General features: G+C 48.5%; 9 protein-coding genes across 10 annotated transcripts; 7 read left to right on the forward strand and 2 right to left on the reverse strand.

Annotated features, from left to right (window-relative positions):
- The first annotated feature begins 1 nt into the window (after window position 1).
- On the forward strand, window positions 2-2092 carry FOXG_01809 (uncharacterized protein). Its single transcript, XM_018378836.1, has 3 exons — window positions 2-305; window positions 369-490; window positions 545-2092. The coding sequence occupies exons 1-3, from the start codon at window positions 249-251 to the stop codon at window positions 1902-1904; spliced, it is 1539 nt and encodes a 512-aa protein (XP_018234817.1). The 5' UTR covers window positions 2-248; the 3' UTR covers window positions 1905-2092.
- A 153-nt stretch (window positions 2093-2245) lies between these two features.
- On the forward strand, window positions 2246-6176 carry FOXG_01810 (exocyst complex component sec8). Its single transcript, XM_018378837.1, has 3 exons — window positions 2246-2336; window positions 2404-5212; window positions 5261-6176. The coding sequence occupies exons 2-3, from the start codon at window positions 2649-2651 to the stop codon at window positions 5913-5915; spliced, it is 3219 nt and encodes a 1072-aa protein (XP_018234818.1). The 5' UTR covers window positions 2246-2336; window positions 2404-2648; the 3' UTR covers window positions 5916-6176.
- A 1631-nt stretch (window positions 6177-7807) lies between these two features.
- On the forward strand, window positions 7808-10619 carry FOXG_01811 (uncharacterized protein). Its single transcript, XM_018378838.1, has 3 exons — window positions 7808-8464; window positions 8534-8586; window positions 8648-10619. Exons 1-3 carry the CDS (start codon window positions 8454-8456, stop codon window positions 10141-10143), a joined length of 1560 nt encoding a protein of 519 aa, XP_018234819.1. The 5' UTR covers window positions 7808-8453; the 3' UTR covers window positions 10144-10619.
- Window positions 10620-10820: 201 nt separating this feature from the next.
- FOXG_01812 (uncharacterized protein) lies at window positions 10821-14237 on the forward strand. Its single transcript, XM_018378839.1, has 2 exons — window positions 10821-12607; window positions 12656-14237. The coding sequence occupies exons 1-2, from the start codon at window positions 11048-11050 to the stop codon at window positions 14081-14083; spliced, it is 2988 nt and encodes a 995-aa protein (XP_018234820.1). The 5' UTR covers window positions 10821-11047; the 3' UTR covers window positions 14084-14237.
- Window positions 14238-14324: 87 nt separating this feature from the next.
- FOXG_01813 (thioredoxin-like protein 4A) lies at window positions 14325-15651 on the forward strand. Of its 2 annotated transcripts, XM_018378840.1 has the most exons (3): window positions 14325-14540; window positions 14594-15140; window positions 15203-15651. In XM_018378840.1, exons 1-2 carry the CDS (start codon window positions 14477-14479, stop codon window positions 14959-14961), a joined length of 432 nt encoding a protein of 143 aa, XP_018234821.1. In that variant the 5' UTR covers window positions 14325-14476; the 3' UTR covers window positions 14962-15140; window positions 15203-15651. The 2 variants fall into 2 exon arrangements, with proteins under 2 accessions (XP_018234821.1, XP_018234822.1); XM_018378841.1 differs by lacking the exon at window positions 15203-15651 and having other exon boundaries at window positions 14594-15179.
- On the reverse strand, window positions 15391-16991 carry FOXG_01814 (uncharacterized protein). The gene is made up of 2 exons (XM_018378842.1): window positions 16145-16991; window positions 15391-16092 (listed from the first exon to the last, which is right to left on the reverse strand). The coding sequence occupies exons 1-2, from the start codon at window positions 16881-16883 to the stop codon at window positions 15464-15466; spliced, it is 1368 nt and encodes a 455-aa protein (XP_018234823.1). The 5' UTR covers window positions 16884-16991; the 3' UTR covers window positions 15391-15463.
- A 1917-nt stretch (window positions 16992-18908) lies between these two features.
- On the forward strand, window positions 18909-19040 carry FOXG_18189 (uncharacterized protein; the record flags this gene model as incomplete). Its single annotated transcript, XM_018398239.1, has 1 exon — window positions 18909-19040. The coding sequence occupies one exon, from the start codon at window positions 18909-18911 to the stop codon at window positions 19038-19040; it is 132 nt and encodes a 43-aa protein (XP_018234824.1).
- Window positions 19041-19474: 434 nt separating this feature from the next.
- On the forward strand, window positions 19475-19657 carry FOXG_18190 (uncharacterized protein; the record flags this gene model as incomplete). Its single annotated transcript, XM_018398240.1, has 1 exon — window positions 19475-19657. One exon carries the CDS (start codon window positions 19475-19477, stop codon window positions 19655-19657), a length of 183 nt encoding a protein of 60 aa, XP_018234825.1.
- Window positions 19658-20202: 545 nt separating this feature from the next.
- On the reverse strand, window positions 20203-20367 carry FOXG_18191 (uncharacterized protein; the record flags this gene model as incomplete). Its single annotated transcript, XM_018398241.1, has 1 exon — window positions 20203-20367. One exon carries the CDS (start codon window positions 20365-20367, stop codon window positions 20203-20205), a length of 165 nt encoding a protein of 54 aa, XP_018234826.1.
- Between the last annotated feature and the right edge of the window lie 2094 nt (window positions 20368-22461).

Raw genomic sequence — 22461 nt, forward strand, 5'->3', positions numbered from 1 at the left:
GGTTGTAAGGGTCCAGGTCCTGTTGTTTTTTTGGCCGGGTTACGGTTTAACACGAAAGCAACTCAGCTTATTGATGCAACTCGCAGTCGGTCGCATTTCCTAATTTCTCGGTTCTTACCTGTCTCAAAGTGTTCCTTTACTACGTTATTCAATTTCCACTCTGCTTCATTTGATCACTACTGGAACTGGGGCATCTTACATCATATCGAAGTTGACCAGAACTGAATCTGCTTATACAACACTGGAGCATGTCTCAACAGCAACCCGGAGACTCCGGCGACGAGGTCCAGCCTTATCGTATCCGTGTGAGTACCTCAACGAGAGACACCATCCGATCGAGGAGCTACTAACCGTTCACTTTTTTATAGGTATCAAGCAAGTATCTTGATATCACGCGACAGAAACTAGAGCTTACCCGGCTGCCTCATGAGCCTCATTCAAAAGATTGGTGGGAGCCAAAGCCTCAAGTTGAGTCTCTTGTTGACTTTTGGTAAGTGGATCTGTGAGAGAGCTGCGCAGGGTGAAGCTCACGTATTGTACCTAGGCAAGAATCATTCTCATGGCAGAATCACGAAGAAGAGCTGAACCAAACTCTTCCCCAGTTCAGAACAAGTTTTCAAACTTCCACTTCATCAACGCCAGTCCGGCTTCATTTCATTCATGCCCGCTCTCCTCACGCTAACGCTGTTCCTCTGCTCTTAATACCCCCTTTCCCTTTGACCAACCTGTCGCTGGGTCACCTGGTTCAGCCCTTAAGTGATCCTGAAGATGCTGGTACAAACCAGCCGTTTCATGTTGTGATTCCGGCCTTGCCTGGCCTGGGTTTCAGCGATGCTGTTCCTTCTGATGTACCTCCTATTTCTACCACAGCTCAGCTACTGGACAGCTTGATGAAGAGATTAGCCTACGAGCATTACGTTGGAAGTAACGCCGGCTCTGCTTCAATTTCGCCTGCTGCTATTGATTGGAGACTGGCCAGGCACCTCTCAATTCACTATTCAGAATCATGCCTGGGGTTTCATTTTATTGCACCTCCTCTGACATGCCCTACACTCTCGGACTCGGCCAGTCAGTGGTTAAAATGGAAACTTGCTCGACTCTTAGGTTCTTCGGTTCTGGGTTACTCCAAGGACGACCTCTCAGCTATACAGAAGCAGAAGACGCCGCAGTTAAGCAAGAAGAAGTCGGCTGTTAACCTGGGACAGCATAGTCGCAGCGACTTTGAACCGAACACGCCGTCATATGCGCTGTGTGACTCTCCGACTGGCCTCCTCCTCTATGTGCTGAAACTACTCCGGACTCTTGGTCCCAAGAAGGAACTTACACCTAAAGACATCATCACTCTCACTTCTCTCATATGGCTACCTGGCCCTGAGGCTGCTCTGCGATTCTGGGCTCAATGCGCGTCAAAGATCGAGCCTGTGGAGGAAAAGAAGACGAATAAGAAACCCAAGGTTGCCATTACCGTTTTCACTGGCGACGAGGATCAGGTCGAGCAGCAAAGAACACTCCCACGACCTGCAAAGACCATGTACTCTTGCCCTGGCTGGGCTAACAGGGAGTACCAAATCGTGCACCTGAACCGAGCCCCTGGAACTCCAGGTTTCTTGGCTTGGGATCGACAAGATGTGATAGTTGAAGGAGTGCGCGGTCTAGTGAAAGCAATATTGGCAAAGGATAAAAGGATGCAAGTTGCTGGACAGCCTGGGGCCGTTCTTCAGGATCAACTCGAAGTGCAGGATGGCCGAATAGCTCAAGCAGATCTGTCTGGAACAACAGTCCAGGATCCGAACGCTAGTCCGGGTGGTGAGGGACCTCCTAAAACTGGTGTACAGAAACCAGCAGGGGGTGATCATCAACACCTTGTCCCTCCACAAGCAGCTATACACGGAGGGACTCATTGATGAATATGGAAAGGATGATACGTATGAGGGCAGGTGGGTGGTGGAACTTAATTCGATATCGTCATTTCGGTTCTTTTTCTCTGAGTCTCGTCACTTGCTATGAAAATCATAAGCTTATGAGCAAAATTATATACCAAAAGTCTGACAGCAGAGTAAAGTGTACTGCGTTTTGTCTTATCTGGCCAGAGTATCATCTGTTTAATTTATTATCTTTTTGAATATTGCTGAACTGTTTACACTTGACTAATATGGATGTTGCATCTGTATGAGCGAACAGGGCTCACCTGTAATGAGGCTCTTTCGAATTGATGCTTTATCAGCGTAAAAGTATTTTCACTATCAAGCGGTATAATTAATCGCTCAAAATAATGGCGATCTATATATCCTCATGACTGTAGTTAAATATTTGAGGTTCAGTCTCTAAATCAGATAGTGAGTGGCTGGTTACCCTACGCAGGATTATAGCTCCTCAGCTCCTGTACTACCAAGTGATCCATAGATACCTTAGATAACCCCCTTGGTGCGCCACAAGGTGACCTAACCAGCTCCCACCCCTCGACTTCTTACTTCCGCAACAGCGAACACGACTTGACTCTGTCTATATGGGTACATTGCAGACCTACGAGCCTTCTATTTTTCCAAAACTGCCTTAGCACCGCCCATCGTTTCCAGCGTGGCGACGATGCGCTACGAAACAGTCCATTTCTCTTAATCGGCCCGCCATCTCCCAACCTCATACTCATCATGTCGAATCGATACGACCGACCTCACCGTGAAGGTAACGGCTATGGCAACTTTGGACGCTCCAACGATGACTACCGATCCGGGTATCAAGATGGCTACGGCAGCGATCGATATGCCACACCACCTGCCACCCAACAGCCGCGACCACCACCCAGTCTTCGACAGATGTCCTCCCGATCACGCATACCACAAGTACAAGCTCCACCACAACCAGCAGACACCCATGCTGCGCGGCAAATCACCGAGGTTATCGACCATATAAAAAAAGAATGGCCTGCAATGTGTCAAGACGATTGCGTCCCTGTTCAACTGGCGTTGCAGCTCCTTGACAGGAGCTCGGTTGGCCGCGCCCACGAATACGCCCAGTTCCAGCAATCACATAACTACCTGCAAGAGTCGCTTAAGGGTATCGTTCATGAACACCACCAGGGTTTCAACAGTTCTATAGGTACATTTCACAAAATTCAAAGTAGCATCCAGCAGTCACAGAAGCGAGTACGTGCCTTGAAGGAATCACTGGCGAGTTCCAAAACAAGTCTCTGCGCGACGGATCCTGAATTAAAGAAGCTTTCAAAATCATCACAAGAGTTTGACGCCTTGGTGCAAACTCTTAATGAGCTGGATGACCTCCGAGCAGTACCGGATCAGTTGGAGGCAAGGATATCGGAGAAGAGATTCTTGACGGCCGTGGAAGTGCTTCAGAATGCGTTGCGAAAGCTACGGAAGCCTGAATTGGATGATATTGGTGCCCTTACTGACTTGAGGAGCTACCTTGCAAACCAAGAGACTGCTCTGATGGATATTCTTGTAGAAGAGCTACATGAGCACCTCTATCTCAAGTCACCGTATTGCCAGGAAAGATGGCAGAGCTTGGCCAAAACACAAGGCGCCGTCACCGAAGGCTTTGGTGATATTAAGCCCATCGCCCCATTTCACGTTATTCTCGATGCCATTGACGTTGACAAGACGGTCAGGGAAGATCCTATGAAAAATCCCGAAGCCGATACATTCTACTATGTAGGACTGCTGGTGGAATCTCTGAACAGGCTCGGACGTTTGCAAAATGCCGTGGAGACTCTTAAGCAGCGACTCCCAGTTGAACTCTTTACTATCGTCAACGAGACTATCAACGAGGTGGATCAAAGGCATCCCAGCTCTTTACGAGGAGGATCAGCCAGAGGCGATGGTCTTCACGTCTATGGAACACGTGAAACACAAATGCGAGCAGATGTTATTTACGACCTCTTATGGTCTCTATATGGCAAGTTTGAGGCAATTGGAGAAGGTCATCGTGTATTCCACGAGTCTATCAAGGTCCTAATCCGAAGGGAAGGTGCTGGTAACAACAGTGCCCTGCTTGGAAGCTTCAAAGAGCTGTGGAATTTATACCAGAACGAGATTAGATCCTTGCTGCATAATTATGTTACGACCGATGCAGATGTCTATCAGTTCGACTCACCAAACCCAGGAGATACGCTCCATGGCAAGAAAGACATACGAGAGCATCTTTTCAAGTTTTCTGAAGCGAACACAAAGTCTGTTGAGATGACGAGTGAATATGACGCATTGGACAACATCATCCAGGATGCCGTTCCTGGGCTAGGATCTCGAAAGCAAGACAGAAAAGGACGGAACGTCCAGGACGGAGGAAGAAGAGGAGCAGGAGCAGGAGCAGGAAATGATGGTCCATTTGGAAACAGTCATCAAACAACAGGCTCGTACAAATCTCTGGTGGAACCTAGTGTCTTCAATATGAGCTTGTTACTACCGCCGACGTTAGTCTTCCTGCAGCGTCTCAAGAACATCGTCCCTCCCGGTTCGGACCTGGCAGCAAGCACACTAACAACATTCTTGGACAATTTCTTGGTTAATGTCTTTCAACCACAATTGGACGAGACTCTCGCCAAATTGAGCGACACCGTCTTTGGGGAGGCAGATGCATTCACGCAAGACCCGGCCTGGAGCCAGGTAGCACGTCGGCCTGTGTTCCGAGGAACAACAGCCTTTTTCGAGGTTGTGACGGCTTTCTGTCGTATGCTGGGAACCATACCACCAGACCAAGCGCTCAGCTCGCTGATTGTCACTCAAATGATGCGATACTACGACCGCTGCTTCAGCTGGTTCAAAACGCTTGTCGTCAAAGCTCAGGACCCGGCTACCGAGATTAGCAACGACAACCTGAGGTCATCGGCACGATTCTCTCTGGACCAGGGAGAGATACAAGAAACAATGAAGAAGCTTTTCATGTCAGAAGAGATGGACTGGGAATTGGCCGAAAAGGAGATACACCTGTTGATGGAACTCACAGATGAGTCGCCGCTCGACTCAGGTGACATCATCCAGGATCGAGATTCCATCTCATCCCTGTGTCTATTGTACACCAGCATGAAGTGGCTTGCTGTTAAAATTGCTGGCTTGCGGCAGATCACAACGCATGACACAGATACATCACGACAAAATCTGCCTCGACATTCGAGCCGAAGATGGACTCTTATGAACGATACTGGCAAGACCGCAGGAGAAGAAGGCCCTGTGTCACTACCACTAACGCAGGAAACTGTGCAGTAAGTAATGCGACCCGATAGGCAAACATATAACTGATCAATGTTCAGAGCGTTTGACAGCATAGTGTCGTCCTTCGAAGAACTTGCAGGAACTGCGCTACTAACTCTCCACATGGAGATTCGGTGCCGCATAGTTCATTCATTGTCCATTGCCTTGTCCCCCAAGGTGGCACCCTACCTGCTTGACCAGGAAGTGAGTGAACCTGATCCCCAGATCTTGAGCCTCAACTCGGAATTGGTATTCTTTGACGAGACGATCGTGAGGTACCTCAGAGAGAAGGAGATTGCCTTTATTCGAACGGGTCTGGGGCTGCTTATAAACTGCTATCTTGTGAGCAATGCATGCAAAGCGTCGCCCATGAATGACAAGGGCTGTGGGCGTATGCAACTCAACATTCTTGTACTGCAACAGAACCTCAAGAACGTGGAGGAAGGGGTGGACCTAGCGCGTGCAGCAAATTACTTTTCGCTATACGAACAAGGTGCAGACGCCATTGTAGAGAAGGCAAAGGAGGACAAAGAGCAGCAACGAGGAACCAGCGCGCAGGACCCAGACAACTTTTCGTACGACGAGCTCAAGGCACTTGTCGAACTCTGCTATAGTGAGGCTATGGCAAATCCTGAACGAGGAATCGCCACTGCAGCCAAGCGACAGATGCAGGACAAACTGCTCGGGCTGAGTGAGCACATGTGGCAGACATAGATGGACCAAGACGATACGTGATGCACGAAGTGATGGGCTTCAATGGAGTTGAGGGATTGCTTGGAACAGGTATGTTAGTGGTTGATTTGAAGTGTAAAGTAGTAGCGACGCGTGATGAATGGTTATACAAATCAGGTATGAAACCAAACAAAACTGTTTATGATTGCTTAAATATCACCGTAAAACTTGCCGTAGGCAATCAAGCTTGATCGACTACCACGCGGACACACACAGAAATACAGGCCTTCGCTGTTAGTCGCGGCAAATATCCGTACGGAACCATGCGAAAGCTATGATGGACACAAGCAAAGACCAATGAGAAGGAAATTGTCATCTTATGACCATGCTTTGTGTAGCAGACACAAGAACAAGTGACATCACAGTTCACATAGACGCCAGAATTAGAAATTACTTTCCTCCCCCGCACTTGAGCAACGTCTATGAGTGACGGGATCTGCATGAGGCAGCCCAGCCAGAGGTGGCAATGGTAGAATCCATGGCGATAGGGGATTTGGGTTCGGAACGGGTGTAATATCCGTATTGTTCAATGCCAACAGCAGCAGGGGTTGTTGATAAACACATCGTCCAGGCTTACGGGCAAGACGGAGTAGGAAACTTCAATTTACGTTGAGGAACTGTAGGTGAAGAATTCAGGGCCAACATCTCGTATTTCGAAAGATATTTTTGGTCTTTCGTGGAGTTTATGTGGATAGATTATCTGGGTACATATATATGGATATCAAAGTTTGAACCTCGAGTCGGAGGACGAGATTAGGGGGAGATCATATTACCTGGGTTCAAGGGTGCTAAGATCGTCGGTCTAGAATGAACCTTAGATGTGAATTTGTAATGGAAGGATCAAGCATCGAATCTCAAACGGAGGCGAGATGTCTTTATTTAAAGCTTCTGTATTCAGGTTCGTGATATCTCTCGGGGTTCAATATGGCAGACATGGATATGAGATGGATTATCGATCGATCAGCTGCTCCACAACAGCCAATTTGCCATTCATGAAATACATAGGTTTCCTTACGGTGGCCTTTCTATCATTGGTTTATTTGTCGTCATCCATTTTGCAGCATTGAGTTTCGTGGCTACTTATATATCGGACCCTTAGAAACAAGAATAAGCCACGGCGTTTTCTCTTCGGTCTCTGTCGTCCTTTGAATTTCTGCAGTGCGCTATCATTTGCGACCAGGACCAGCCAAAATTGGATTTAGGCTGCCCCTGAACCTAATCTCGAAATATGTAGCGGGCCATAGTGTGCTTGCGGAAGCGGTACCTTGCATTGCTAGCTCTTCTATACCCTACCTACCTTATGCAAGCCCCCCGCGGCTTTCGCCTGGCCGTCTCAAACCCGGCCATGTAGCCTAGTAGTTGACTAAGGGAATGGAGATGGGATGGAATTCAGGAGTATTGAATGGGCTTTAGCTGGATTACGTGTGGTTAGGAATGTTAGAACCCAATATTTTGAATGAATCGTCCATTGAGTTGGTGAAAACCGGTACAGCCTGGAAGACAATGGCATTGAGTTTAATGGATGGAGGTACGAATACCATAATAAGAGGTTATTAATAATTGACGATTGGCTGCATCTTTCTAACCTAATCGCGGAGCAGCTCCTATTAGTCCCCTTTCCCCTCTGCTGCCAACTTTTATGCAGCCCTTGTCCATCTGAAGCCGAAGCAGCCACTCAGTGTCAGTGACCTCGATGCAACAGTAGCATCATCTGTCAGCCCCTTATCACTTCCGCCACACTCCACTGTTCGAGTGCCGGACTGCAGTGCACTGAGGCACTGCGGAGACGCTGGCTCCAAATGAGAGACATCAAAACTCGTCTGTCTATTGGTCGCTTTGAATAATCAATCAACAACAAAACAAAGGCCAACCTCTTTCTCTTCTTCTCTTCTCATGTGCCAGCCCTTTCATCCACTACCTGTTTCATTCCATCTCAGGGTCCTTTTTCCAGTGCCGACCTCCCACTCTAATATCCCCTCACCAGCACCCGTCTATTTCATGCTTCGAGATTGCAACTAGAAACTCACAAGTTACTCCCAAGATTACTATAATTACCTCGCCTGTCCTGGTGCATCCACTTCTAAGGACCTTACAGGACACTGGGAAAAAAGAAAGAGAAGACCCCACGCGTCCGAGCGGAGTAGACCAGCAGCCAGCAGCCACCTTTCTCCTCCTGTAGCTCCATTTGGCCCATTTGGCTCGTCAGGTTCCCCTGGATTAGATTGGATTGGACAACCAACTCGGGCTTTTGGGACTTTTCGGCGGCATCAATCTTCACCTCAAACCCTACATCATCATCCATTCATCAACAACTCCATTCGTCGCTCTCTCGCAAATCGTTCTCGCTCGCTCACTCTCTTCTTTCGCTTTATTTCACACCGCTTTACTTTAATCGCTAGACCAGGCTCTTTCATCGTGGCTCTTTACCTTGTCTTCCCGTTGCAACCAAACCCCTAGCAACCGACGCTCGTTCACCCTTTTCCGCCGTTCTTTGGGTTTTGAGCCCCTACTGCCACCACAATGGCAAACACGTATGTCTTGATGCCCTCATTCGATATCACTTATTGCTTTCGCCTGTCGCTGACGCTCTACTTTGATAGTTTCGGTGCGACCATTAGGTCTTTCTGGCATACTATGACCAGTTATGACAGACGTATGCGGCCCCTGATACCCGAGCGCAACACTTCAAAAACGACATACTGAACAACTTGCAGATTCCTCATTTGACTCTCCTTATCGAACCGGTCGACATGTCCCCCTACAGAATGGTCGAGGTGGCATTATGACTGGCGTAGCAACAGCCTCCGATTCTCGAAACGATGTCTCATCTCCCTACTCCGACGAAACCGGCCGGGCTTCTCCTCTCCAACCCGACGGCGCTACTTTCGCTCCCACAAGCGCCCCCTATTCACCTGGCCTGAGATCAATGAGCGCGCGAAATGCTAGCCAGGGCGATGGCTTCGAGGTGCAGAGTCCCGGCGATGTCCCAATGCAAAACTTTGCCGATGGCCTCCCCCCTGCCCCTCCAGTTGCTCATTCCTGGAGGCGCATAGACGCATGGGCAGACGAAAACTATCCAGAGCTTTACGACCAGCTATGCGAAGGTGCTACCAACAATGATCTGAACGACCTGGAGCATCAGCTTGACTGCTCTCTTCCTCAAGACGTCCGCGACTCGCTTATGGTTCACGATGGTCAAGAACGAGGAGGAATGCCTACCGGAATTATTTTTAGCCACATGTTGCTGGATTGCGAAGAGATTGTTCAGGAATGGGATAACTGGAGGACCGTCAATCACCAGTATTTGCTCGAAACATCCATCAACAAGCCCTCTACCCCTTCCAAGGCTTTCGGTGGCAGCAATGAGGCTTCTTCTTCCAAGCAAGGCGCGGCAGCTGGCGGCAGCCCTGGTCCTTGGAGACAAGATCTCCTCTCTCGCCAAGACTGCGTACCCCCCAATGCTGTTCAAAAGGCATATGCCCATAGCTCATGGATCCCCCTCGTCCGTGACTGGGGTGGCAACAACTTGGCTGTCGATCTGGCTCCTGGTCCTGGTGGCCAGTGGGGTCAAATCATTCTGTTTGGTCGTGACTACGATACTAAGTACGTTGTCGCGCGCTCTTGGGCTGCGTTCCTGGCTGTTGTCGCGGATGATCTCAACAGTGGCAAGTGGTATGTGGATGAGGAAACCAACGAATTGAAGCTGCGAGAGTTCAAAGAGACAAGAGTTGAGCCATCGTACTTCAGCATCCTCAGGTGGAGAATGGATCAGAAATACGGAAGAAGGGCAGCTTCAAACCGAAGGTCAATGGGACCCAAGCCTAATTCTCCTCTTGGCTCGCGTTCTTCTTCACCTTATGGTAGTGGTGGTGAGAATGGCGAGCCCCGGGGCCGATCTATGCAACGACTCAGTGGATCATCTCCTTTGGCCAGCCCCCGACCAGGCCCAGGATACGGAAAGGCGACACCTTTGAGTAAAGTCACAGAGGAGACAACAATCCCAGAGCTCGCCGACGCATATATCCAGCCTGAGAAGCTTGTAGAGGTCGAAAGTCCCCGGCAAAGCCAGGACACCAAAACTCCTAAAGTGACAACCAGCATTCCCCGAGTGGAATCCGACCTCCTCAAGGTGGAAGAAGAACCATCTCCCAAGGCGAACGGCAAGAAGCCCGAGGTGGTAGACGAATCGATGAAGACGATCGAGATTTAAGCACCAAAGAATTGGCAGTGTATTTTGCAATAGACGAAAGCACGGGGACTGGCATAGGGACAATGATTGCATGAGACTCGTTATTTTTTACCAACTTCTGGCCAGGGCTTCATGCGGAGCGACGCACCGGGAGGGTACACACAGATTTGGCGTTAAAGGCGTCGTGAGAAATACGCAAGATTCCATGATCCTTTCTATGAGAGGCGAACTTTTTTTCTATTTTCTTCTTCCTGTACTCCTCGGCTAGAACATTTCTAGGAGGAACGCAGAAACAGCATACAAGCCTTAGTATACTATGATAGCTTTGTTTATTACTCAAGGACGAGATGTGGATAGGTGATCGTTGGGGATAGTCAGAGTTGTGGTTATACTGCAGCTCGATGCCTCTCATAGTCATAGGATGGGTAGTAATCATTGTATGAATAAGAATTCACGTTTCCATTTACTTTGAAGATGATGAATTTTGTCAACTGTGGTCAAAGATGTTTAATCAATATGACAGGCAATATTAGGATAAATCATTTGGGCCATATGGTTCAAATTGTTTACTATAGCCAGACTTTAAACTTTAAAAGTGTCGTGGCTGATTGCTGGTCAAAACTTTCGATGCACTTGAGAGATTCTACTGATTGATAAGGATCTTATCTTTGATCTGAAGCTCCAACATGCTTGATCCATCCTTCGATGAAAGCACCCCACACAAGGCCAATAATAATAAAGCTGTCTCGTGCGGAGCTCAATCGCCGGCATCGGGTCAAACTGTTGTGTGACATGATCTTGTTTCTCTATCATAAAACTTGCTCACATTGCGACAGTTGTCCCGCAAGTTGTCCGGAGCATATCGATTATTTGCCAACACTGGAATATTGACAGACGATACCACGAGTGGAGGTAACTATCCACCATGAGCACAACCATAGCATCGCGGCGTCTTCGAATTGGCATCGACGTTGGTGGGACTAACACAGACGGTGTCCTTATTGATCCCCTCATGAGCTCAGGGCCTGATCGTGGAATCATCGCATGGCACAAAGAACCGACAACGGCGAACCCAAGCGTTGGTATCAACAATGCACTCACTACGATGCTCAGCTCAAGTTCTATCCGCCCTCATGAAGTCGCAAGCGTGACTATAGGAACAACGCACTTTGTTAATGCTGTTGTTGAGAGAGATGCTGCGAGACTGTCACGGGTTGCTGTGATTCGTCTCTGCGGACCCTTCTCGAAGCATAACTTGCCATGTGTCGACTGGCCTGACGACATGAGAGAGCTTATCCTGGGTCACCATGCCCTGGTACATGGCGGACTGGAAGTTGATGGCCGTTTGATATCCGATATTGATCCAGACGAGATCAAAACGCAGTGCTCGATTATTAAACAAAAAGGGATTAAATGTGTGGTTGTTGTTGGTATTTTCAGTCCTATTGATACAGTGGAACGACAAGAAGAGCGAGCGGCAGATATCATCAAGGCTGAAATACCCGGCTGTGATGTTGTGTGTTCCAAGGAGGTTGCCAATCTTGGCTTTCTCGAAAGAGAAAACGCAGCTATGCTCAACGCCTCCATTCTGCCTTTTGCCCGAAAGACCATTCGATCTTTTCACGAACCGGTTAAGAGGCTAGGCCTGAATTGTGCAGTGTTTATCACTCAGAATGATGGCACTGTCCTGTCTGGTGAACTTGCTGCTCGTTTACCGATCCGAACTTTCTCAAGCGGCCCTACCAACAGCATGAGAGGAGCTGCTTTCCTTGTGCATGGCGACCTGGATGAAGTCATGATGGTTGTTGATATTGGAGGAACCACATCTGATGTCGGGATCCTACTGGAGAACGGCTTTCCTCGTCAACAGGCAGCTTACAGCGATCTTTCGGGAGTGAGGATGAGCTTTTCTTGTCCCGATATCAAGAGCATCGGTCTCGGCGGAGGCTCTATTGTACGGATAGGCAGTAGTGTCTCTGTTGGGCCAGATAGCGTGGGATATAAACTTCCAGAGGAAGCAGTTGTATTTGGAGGAAAGGTTCTTACAGCAACCGATTGCACTGTCCTAGCAAATCCAGAGCTGAAGATTGGCGACCCAGCCCTCATGAAGGACGCTCTTTCGGAGGACCAGCTCACAAAGGTTAGCTTGACGATTAAACAGAAGCTAGAAAAGGTTATCGACACCATGAAGACATCACCCAAAGACATACCAGTTATTCTGGTAGGAGGTGGAGCTGTCATTGCTCCCGATGAGCTCAAGGGCGCGAGCAAGGTTATCAAACCGCAGTGGTCACAGGTCGCCAATGCTATTGGCGCTGCGATAGCAAGGGTGAGTGCGGTTGTGGATACCGTTCAGTCGACGGTATCCAAATCGACAAATGAGTGCCTTGATGAGGTTAGTCGGGCTGCCGTTGAAAAGACTGTTGAGGCTGGAGCTCTAAGATCGACTGTTAAAGTTGTTGAGAAGGAAGATTTCCCGCTTCAGGTAGGCAACTGATATGCGATGCTATGGAGCTTCCTAACGAGGTGACAGTATATCAAAAACAAAACTCGTTTTGTTGTTCGGGCGACTGGAGACTTCGATTTCTCGAAAGAAGTAGTCGCCCCTGAATTCCAGGCAGAGCACGGAGACCATCAAAACATGGGCCACTATGAGAAGAATACTAAGAACACAGGCCCAAAGCATGATACACAACAAGATGAGGACTTTGATATACTTTCATACCGTCCCGATGTGAGAAACCGAACGTGGTATGTTTCTGAAAGGGATGTATCCTGGATCGCAACAGGTTGCTACATTCTTGGCACTGGAGGCGGCGGTAGCCCCTACGGGCTGATGATACGACTAAGAACTCAGTTACGCAACGGCTCGATAATCCGAGTTGTCAATCCTGAAGATCTTCCAGACGATGCACGCGTTGGTTGTGGTGGCGGAGCAGGGAGTCCTACCGTTGCGATCGAGAAGCTAGCTGGTGACGAGCTACTCGAAGCTCAACAAGAATTGTACAAGATGTGCAATACTTCCGCTACTCACATGATATCTGTTGAAGTCGGAGGCGCCAATGGGCTGAGCGGGTTGTTGCTTGGGTCAAGTGATCAGATGGACATCCCTACAGTTGACGGAGACTGGATGGGGAGAGCATATCCCACAAAATGGCAAACAACACCTGTTGTTTTCAAAGAGAGGGACACTATCTGGTCACCTATCGCCGTGAGCGACGGTAACGGCAACGTGCTCGTCATGCCCAAAGCATCCTCCGACGAAGCTGTCGAGCGGATCATCCGCGCTGCCTTGAGCGAGATGGGCTCTCAAGTTGGCGCCGCAGATGCACCTGTCACAGGAGAAGAGACAAAACGCTGGGCTGTCGAACATACGCTATCACAGTCCTGGAGAATAGGTCGTGCCGTAGCTCGGGCGCGGAAAGAGAACCGCGTAGACAACGTCGCTGAAACGATCATCGAAGAGTGTGGCGGCCCAGGAGCGGGCAAGGTTCTGTGGAAGGGCAAAATTATTGGCGTGGATAGAACTTTGAGGAACGGACATATCTATGGCGAGTGTCTCATCGAAGGGGCTGATGTTCGCGATGAACATGTGGCTTCAGGAGATATTTCGGAACAGTTCAAGGGGGTTGTCAAGATTCCCTTTAAGAACGAGAATATCGCTGCCCTGAGAGTCTATAATGATCGGAAAGAGGAGCTTCAAGAGGATGTACTGGCTATCGTGCCTGACTTGGTCTGTGTCATTGATGCACAGAACGGAGAGGCAGTTGGGACGCCTGAATATCGCTATGGGTTACTTGTTGTAGTGTTGGGAATAGCAGCGAGTGACAGATGGACCAGAACTGAGAGAGGAATAAAGATTGGGGGTCCTCAGGCTTTTGGACTTGGCCATCTCAAGTTTGAGCCTCTGGGGAAGTATTTCAAACCGAGGAGTGTCATTGATGAGTTTGATGAGTGTTAATGAGTCACATGGGCTTAACATTGAGCGAGAAGTTTATATGAAGGTGGTTCAGGTAAAAGGATCTTAGCGGTGAATTATACGTAACGAATTTGATGGCTTGTCTCACAACTTTTCGCTGCATCAAACTGTTTTCAAATATATGCTTTTCTGCTCCTAATGATAAACTGGGTTGATACTCGGCCAAGGTGAGACTTGTTCACCTGAGGCCAAATAAGGCTAGCGCGTGGCCCCACACCGCCCACCTCATGACATCCCGCCGCCTTCCATCATAGTTTCTTTCCTTTTCCAAAACACCACCACCAAATTCGATCATATATCATCACCAACTACTTGCCTAGGCAGCCAACCGTATAACCACCCACTTACAACCGCTTACGCTTTCACACATTCATCATGGGCTCCGTCGTACTTCCCCATCTCAACACCGGCTGGCATGTGGACCAAGCCATTCTCTCAGGTAAATACGATCCCCCAAACCTTCCTGCCTGTCATCTACTAACAACCTCTCAGAGGAAGATCGCCTCGTCGTCATTCGCTTCGGCCGCGATTGGGATCCCGATTGTATGCGCCAGGACGAAGTGCTGTACAAGATCGCCGACAAGGTGCGCAACTTCGCCGTGATTTACCTCTGCGACATCGACCAGGTTCCCGACTTCAACCAGATGTACGAGCTGTATGACCCGTGCTCCCTCATGTTCTTCTTCCGAAACAAGCACATGATGATCGATCTGGGAACCGGTGACAACAACAAGATCAAGTGGGTTCTTGAGGATAAGCAAGAGCTCATTGACATTTTTGAAACGGTGTATCGAGGTGCCAAGAAGGGACGTGGTTTGGTCGTCAGTCCCAAGGATTATTCTACCCGACACAGGTACTAGTCGTGGAAACGGCCACCAGTATTTGGGATTTGGGCGCGGACCGGAGTTGGGCTTGTTTTGAGGTGCTAATACGTTCATGATGGCTGGAGGAAGGTAGGGATATTTGGCTTCCGAGTCAATCGATAATGAGACTACGATACGATACATTTCGTCAAGACCAATATTCTATGGACCAAATGGTGAGATTCCTCAATGCGTATTTGAACCAGTTTGAACCGCTTCTCTGACACAGTCTGTTAAGATATACATGTTTGCCGTGGCAACAGTGCAGCCTGGCTTATGGTCTGGAGAGCATATTGCCAGAGGCAAACCAAGAGGTAAGATTGCTAACCACGCGTAACTGTGCCATTTATCTATGTTGGACTCGTAGACTACTCATCACGCCTGAGTCATGACATCTCGCATTGCCAATATCGTAGAATCGCGAGCCTCCACATTGGAACACTGGGAGAAGCAAGGAACAATCAAATTGATTCGAAGTAATGCGTATGCTAGCAAAGGCTTATAATCCAAACGGCCATGTTTCATGGTACTCTCGAGGTGACTTGGGCTGATGAACCTCCAACGTCCCAACGTGTTTTGACTTGTCAAACCAGATGAAGCCATCGAACTGCTCTGGCAAGACGGCATATGAGTAATGCGAAGCCTTCTCCGTTTCAGGCCTATACAGCACACCAATAAATCTTTCCAGCCTTTTCTCGTTCAGTATTTCTCGTAGCCTCTCATCGCATTTGCCTTTACGGAGATCCAAGACAAAGTTGTCAATGCCCGCAGCATGCATAAGCTCCTCGTAGCTGCCCGGGAGCCCTTGCTGAAGCTCCATACCGTTCATGTCGCCATCCCAGTTCTGGGCTGCAGCCACGGTGCCGGTATTTGTGCCTGTACCAATACTAAGAGCTTGGACTCCAAATCTCTCCTTGCAGAGCTGCCCGAGGTTGAGTTCTTCTCTTGACCATCCCATGCTGGTAGCCCGGGCATCACCGACGTGGCTGTTATGTGCCCAGACAATGGCTTTGGAATCACGACCGCGATGTTCCAAAAGTCTCGTAAGAGTTTCGAACATATGGGTGTCTCGAAGATTCCATGTTTCGTCTCGCCCGCGATACATGGCTTTATAGTATTGTTCGGCATCTGGAGATCTTTCAATTTTCTTTCAACGGGTTCTTTTCAGGGGCTAGCTTACCTTTGACAACTCTGGCATTCTGCTCTCCACTATGGAACTCCATGCCATCGTCAAGTGCTGCAGAGTATTCAATGCGTTTACTTAGGATATCCTTTAGCATCGCGATAACGTCTTTCTCATACCCCTGAAAAGAAGCTGCCAGAGACTCTAGGCCATATTCGTGAGGATCATCTGCCCAGTGCATCAGTTTACTGTATCGCCCCTTCGCGACTTGTGCCATATCCTTGTCAACAGTATCCAGGTAGTCAACCACTGCCTTCATCGAAGTGCCCATCGAGTAGAGATCCAGGCCGTAAAATCCTGCTGCCTCTTCTTCTTTGAGGTCAGAGTTGTAAGACCGCATCCATTCCACAAAGTCGCGGACTTCAATGTTTCGCCACATCCAAGTGGGAAATCTCAAGAACGCTGGTTCTCTTCCCTTCCTCTTTGCCATCTGAGTCGTCTCTACTGTGGCTTGACCAGGGCCTGGGCGGTGCCTGACATATCGATCAACAGACTCGGCATCAGGCCAGTCTGCTTCAATTGCAACGATATTGAAACCGTGGTTTTGTATCATATACTTTGTAATTTCTGCCCGAACCGAGTAAAACTCCGACGTGCCGTGTGACGCGTCGCCTATAAGCAATACTTTGCAATCCCCAAAGCTGTCGAAGTACTTCGTGACTGTCTCGACGTCTTGGGCGATTGATTTGAATGGTTTAACATTGGATTTGAGTTGTTCTGCGCTTGATACTTCCATTTCTGACTCAGGTTGAGATTGGAGAGTATTCCCGATGACTCGTTATAGTGTTTTCGACCTGAAAGAGTCCATGAAGAAGTGGTCATCCTTTTAAGCTCGAGTTCGCTTGGGCATTTCACACTAATGGGCCAGCTGATAGTGGCGACACAGATTCTCAATACAGAATTACCCGGAAGTTAATTCCGTGTGACATCAGTATGTAATTATACAATTGGAGTAAACAAAAGAGCTGCCAGTCTGATCAAAGTACTGAAAGTGGAACGAGACGGTGATCTACAGCTATGTAACGCTGTTAGTGCGGAGGTGGCGGCGATAACTTCATCATGACGGCTTTTGAGTGCTGTAAGCCTATGACGAATCATGATTCAGTGTCCTAACCAGTTGCCAGCCAGGGAATTCTCAGACAGCATGCTTACCGCACAGCTAAGGAAGTTCAGGAATGTCAAAATGTTGTAGACGGTTCAGCTTCATATGGCTGTTTGACTAACATATGAGGATTCTCTTGCTCACGCCCCTCAATTGCCAAAAATCATCATCGTATTGACATCAGCGTCCATTTCTCAACTTGTGGTATACAAGCAGTTTATCCTGTCTTTTGTATGTCAATATTTATTGAAGCACACGGATCGGGTCGCAGCTCAGTATTGTCTGCCCTGAGCTCGTTGTCCTGCTTCCCGGCTCTTGAGCCATGGAACACGGTATTCGCATCCGATCGCTGACGGCACTTATATTTGGCGTTCTCTCGCTATGTTGGCCGTTATATCTGGCGGCACGTATTGAGTCTTCGTCTTTGCTATTGGTGGCTGGGAGGATTGGTATACAGAATGTATAAAGATAGGGGCTAGAGACAAGGGAGTCAGAATCTCAATTGCAAGCTGAGTAGGTTGTTAATGAGAACTAGGATAATATCGCAAGGATAATACACAGAGTCTTAGCATAAACATGCTTTATAGACCTTGCTTGCTGGCCATTGTTCCATGTGCCCATCCACGACTAGCTGCCGGGGCCCGTAAAGAGACTTACATTACGGCTCTCCGGCTTCACGTCATCGACTTTGGGTCAGTTTTCCGTCGTAGCTCCCCAGTTGAACTATGGATCAGAGATGCTCGTCATGAGTTATTGGAAATATTGAGTGGGGAGAAGTGGTGTATCTGGTGAACGCAGACCCTGGACATGAGGATGGAAGGACCGCCGAAGGAGAGACTGCCAAGTGAGCTAATGGTAGCTGAAAAGAACAGATTGTCATTAGCATCAGTCTAAAATCTACCATCAAGAACCGGGAAACTGCAGCGTGGCATTGTTGCTCGTTCCACGTAAAGGTGCGCGCTTCGTATTGTGTAAGTGTAGGACAGTAACGAAGTCCAGGGCTTTGTCTCCTATGTGACGATCAAAAACTCTATAACGAACTAAGACATATGGATAGCCTTGGTCATCATCAGCGATGAGCCTCAGGGGCCTTGAGTTCTCTTCTTTCGGTTCGGGTTGACATCCTGGAATACTCGTTGATGGGTCGATGATTGTGGACGTTGAGTATCAGAGTTAAGACTGATTTCCTGGTAGCAAAGATACAGGGTCGCTTTATTTGACTTAACCGTATCTTATGATAGTCACTTTTCTTTGGCGGATGTGAAAGGAGGAGGGTTTGCTTCGACGATGGCTGGTGTTTCAAGATCGCGAGAGTCAATGTCGTTGACTTTTAGGGCACACGCAGAAGAAGCTACTGGAATACCCTGAGTTATAGAAGTTGGTGAAAGCCCTTTGGATTATGTTCCAGGTCGAGGTAAGATCCTCTTCTGATCCGAAAACAAGTTAGTCAAGGGATCACAAAGTTGAGGCGGCCATTGCCCGAGGTTCCCGTCCCTCTTGGGTGAAACATACCTGGGTTTTCGATCGAATAAACGATAGCATCGTAGGTTGGAAAGGCAACTGAGAGTCGTATGTGCTAATATCCACAAGAGTTCTTGCAGAGGAGACGCGTGTTTCGGGGTTCCATCTTCCTAGACCTAGGCCAGTGCGAGTTATCTCATGCGTCTGCTGTATCTTGAAGATCAAAAGGGGTGTCATAGGTATGATGCCCTGACGGAGGAAGCTCCTTATTATGGTTACCGACCCGTGCAGAGTCCTGCAGCAGAGAAAGAAAAGAAGGTCGAATACTAGGTAGTCATTGCATAATGAAATTTTGACCGCATCGATAGTGTAAAGCCAGTGACGAGGCAAGAATGAGACAATAAACAAACCTTGAAACTTAGGAGTTCTAGATCAGTGCAAAGATACTTGAAGCCAGCATGTTGGTATAAATACGGAGGTGCAGCTCTTTGCAGGACTAGCTTCTTCGGGCGCTGGTGGGCGAACATAGGAACAAGAAAAATGTTGCCGACGCCTAGACCAAGGAGCCCGGCACTGAGACTGATGAATTTGCTCCCACCGAGATAAGGTAGAGTAGCATTTCTAGACTGAGCAACTGTTCATTTGTGATACAGACCTGAATAAATGTTTAAATCGAGTACTGTTCTCCTCTCAGGGGTATAGAAGCCCGCCACAGGAACAAAGCTATCACCAATGATGGGATATGTTCTTGAATGTTCCTGTACATGCGTGAACACAAGAGCCACGTCAAGGACTCGGCCGAGTCGACAACCACCGTCATCCCTGTCAAGCTCGACACTACAGGGCCCCCCATGTTCAAGATCTGCCCTAGGACAAAGAACGGCATAGTCAGTTCGGGCAGGGTGGACCTGTCAACTTTAATTGTTCTTATGTCCACTACCTATTGACGACGTTCGAGAGAGCAGTACGTATTGGGGCTTGCGCTGCAAATACATTTAGGGGACCTGACATCGCTACTGGCTGTTGGTTTTGTATGGCAGATTTACTGCGCTCGTGGCGCCCGATCCTTGCCCTCCACTTTTTCACCTGCCATCATCTTCACCCTCGTCCAGGCACTTGGGAACAACATCGTTTGTCTCGCTGATCATGTCTCGACCCTGGCCATTAGTTTGCGCTTCTCTCAGCTTTTTGAGGTCTCGATTTTGTCTCCCTTATTTCCTCTTCCTTGACAAAGATGATCGACCATTCCCACCCAAGGTCCAGTGGCCACTGTTTACTCTTCGACTGATCCATCTCATTATTGTTATACTATATGAAATGAAGTCACTTGTCTTCACAGCAGTATGTTCTTACACGGGTCTAGGAGCTCCATTCGTACCACAAGACGGACGACTCACAGCCTTGCTGCACACCTAACAGCTTGGTAGAACCCCAGATGGTGAGCTGGTCTTACCTTCGAGATCGTGTATCTTGTGAGGCTTCACTGGCTTCATCAGCTAACATTCCGTATTTGCAGATTCATGCCGACCAGCATCACACCAATCTCGACCTCCACTGGAACGACTCTCCTCTTGCTACCGCTTCCAGCACTACATCTGTGCCAGGAACGCTGGGAAAATCTCACTTGACGCTGCTCGACTGCTCGTACGTAGTCCATGGCTCAGAAACAAGACCGCCCCTGTCCATTCGTCGCATTTACGTCCCGGAACCCTGGAGCTATCGCTATTCCAGTTCTAGTTGTATCCCTCAACACGTTTTTAATGTACCACTGGCTTTTCCCGCCGTGCAGTTATCACGGAGAAGTGTGAATGGCCATTTCACACAGGTCAGGGGTTCACGCCTTTGCCTTCTTGAGCTTATTACAGTGGCGTGCTACATTTGTGTTTTAACAGCTTCAACAAACGTTCTCCGTCTGTAACCTTTTCGATTATGAGTGAAATGGTTCTTTAGAAGGCATGACATCGATGCCGGAATACTCGAATAAGATGAGCAAGGAGCTTTTCCGACTGTGGGCACACGATAGCATTACAAATGCAGAATACAATGACGTGACACCCTGGCCGATACAGCATGATGTTTTGACTGTTAAATAGGATATACTTGGGAACTGTTAATTGATGAAACATTCTAGTAATGTCTGGATGCCACTTCTTGATCGAGCGAGGACAACTCAAAATCCCCCGGCCCTGGTTCATTTTACGATTCGGAAGAGCAACGTTCAGAATCTGCTATACGATAGCTTCTAAACTGTAGACAATCATTGTTTACAGTGTCGTCAGGGCACTGGCTGTTGCTAAGCTAACCCCCACTCGCCAGTGATGGGATTTCAGACGATTCTAGATAGATGCGTCACTGCCGATTTTCTCCACGATGCGGCATACACAAATGCGCAAAATAACATCGGAGTTTGAAATATGTCCGTTAAACCTGTCTTGGTAGCCGATAAGTCTGGAACGCAGATTTGGTGAAATAACCGGGCGGGCTGGGCTGCACTCGAGCACTACGAAGGTGGGAACTGGGTCACCATGTTCCGCATGCCGCTGCTATAAGCCGATTATCACTTGTGCAGGATGACCATATGCAATGGCTTCTACTATGTAATCCAATGGAATAGTCTCGGCAGTGATCATACAACAGGTCAAGGGCATAAGGAGTGCTGTGGAGTAATCATAATTCTTTAGGGCGGTTGGCCTCTAGGCTAGTGCTACTGATCGAAATCAGGATGAATCTTCTAGAGGAGCTGAGGTGGTATAATATGTTTTGGGTGCTGCAGCAGTAGCCTAATTCTGCTGCGGTAGGATGCATATCTTCGTCTCCCACCCTCCGCTCTTCTTTTCTCCTCCACCACCAAAACATCGGGAACGCCAGCATAGGCGAATGACCACCGCCTCAACTCTATACTTGATATCCCTGGGGTATTAAGTTCTTTGTACGTTCTCAATTAATTCCTCTCATCACAGTTGCGTACTTTTATTTGATTTTCTCATATACATAAACACCCGCCACTGAGGGCATCTCAGCTTCTCCCTGCTCCCGCTTCACTCATCAACCCATTCCCTTTCCTCTCACGATATTGGGCTCAATATTCATCCTAATGGCCCCCATAAGCTGATCTTCCACCGCAAGATTCACGATGTCGGCCCCTTTGGTCTGTCGCCCTAATCCCTCCCAAGGCTTGGTCAATACTCCGGCAGTTAAGACGTTCAGAATCGGAGAACTCCTGCTACTGATCGTCGAGGAGCTTGGAGAACGGACCGAGCAAAAGCCTGGGTACCAGAATCTGGGGAGTCTTGGAAACTTAATCCTTACGAACAAATCCCTCTTCATCTCACTTCAAGCTTACCTCTACACTCAAGACCTGGAGGATGACTGCCACAAAGGCCTCCAACATGCTGTTTTCAACTGCTCTGATCAAGTGGGCTACCGCATCATCACCAAGTACCCAACCGAGCTTCTACGTTCCAATATCAACAAAATATACAAACACAATACTGCGAATACCAGAGCAACCTTTACTCTGCTTCATATCGCAGCAGCTCGGCAGCAGCACCGTGTGATCCGAAAGCTGGGACGCTTGGGTGCCAAGTATCTCGATGTCAAGAATCTGCATATTGTCCTGCCACAAGAATTCAGAGGCCGGCTAGAACAAGAGACCGCGCTTTTCAACCACCTCCCCCGACTGCGGTGGAAACCTGCACTGGCACCTCTTGTACTGCATCAGGTTGAAACCTTCGATCTCCTGGACGAGTAC

Source organism: Fusarium oxysporum, chromosome 5, assembly GCF_000149955.1.
Source record: "Fusarium oxysporum f. sp. lycopersici 4287 chromosome 5, whole genome shotgun sequence".
Lineage (NCBI taxonomy): Eukaryota > Fungi > Ascomycota > Sordariomycetes > Hypocreales > Nectriaceae > Fusarium > Fusarium oxysporum.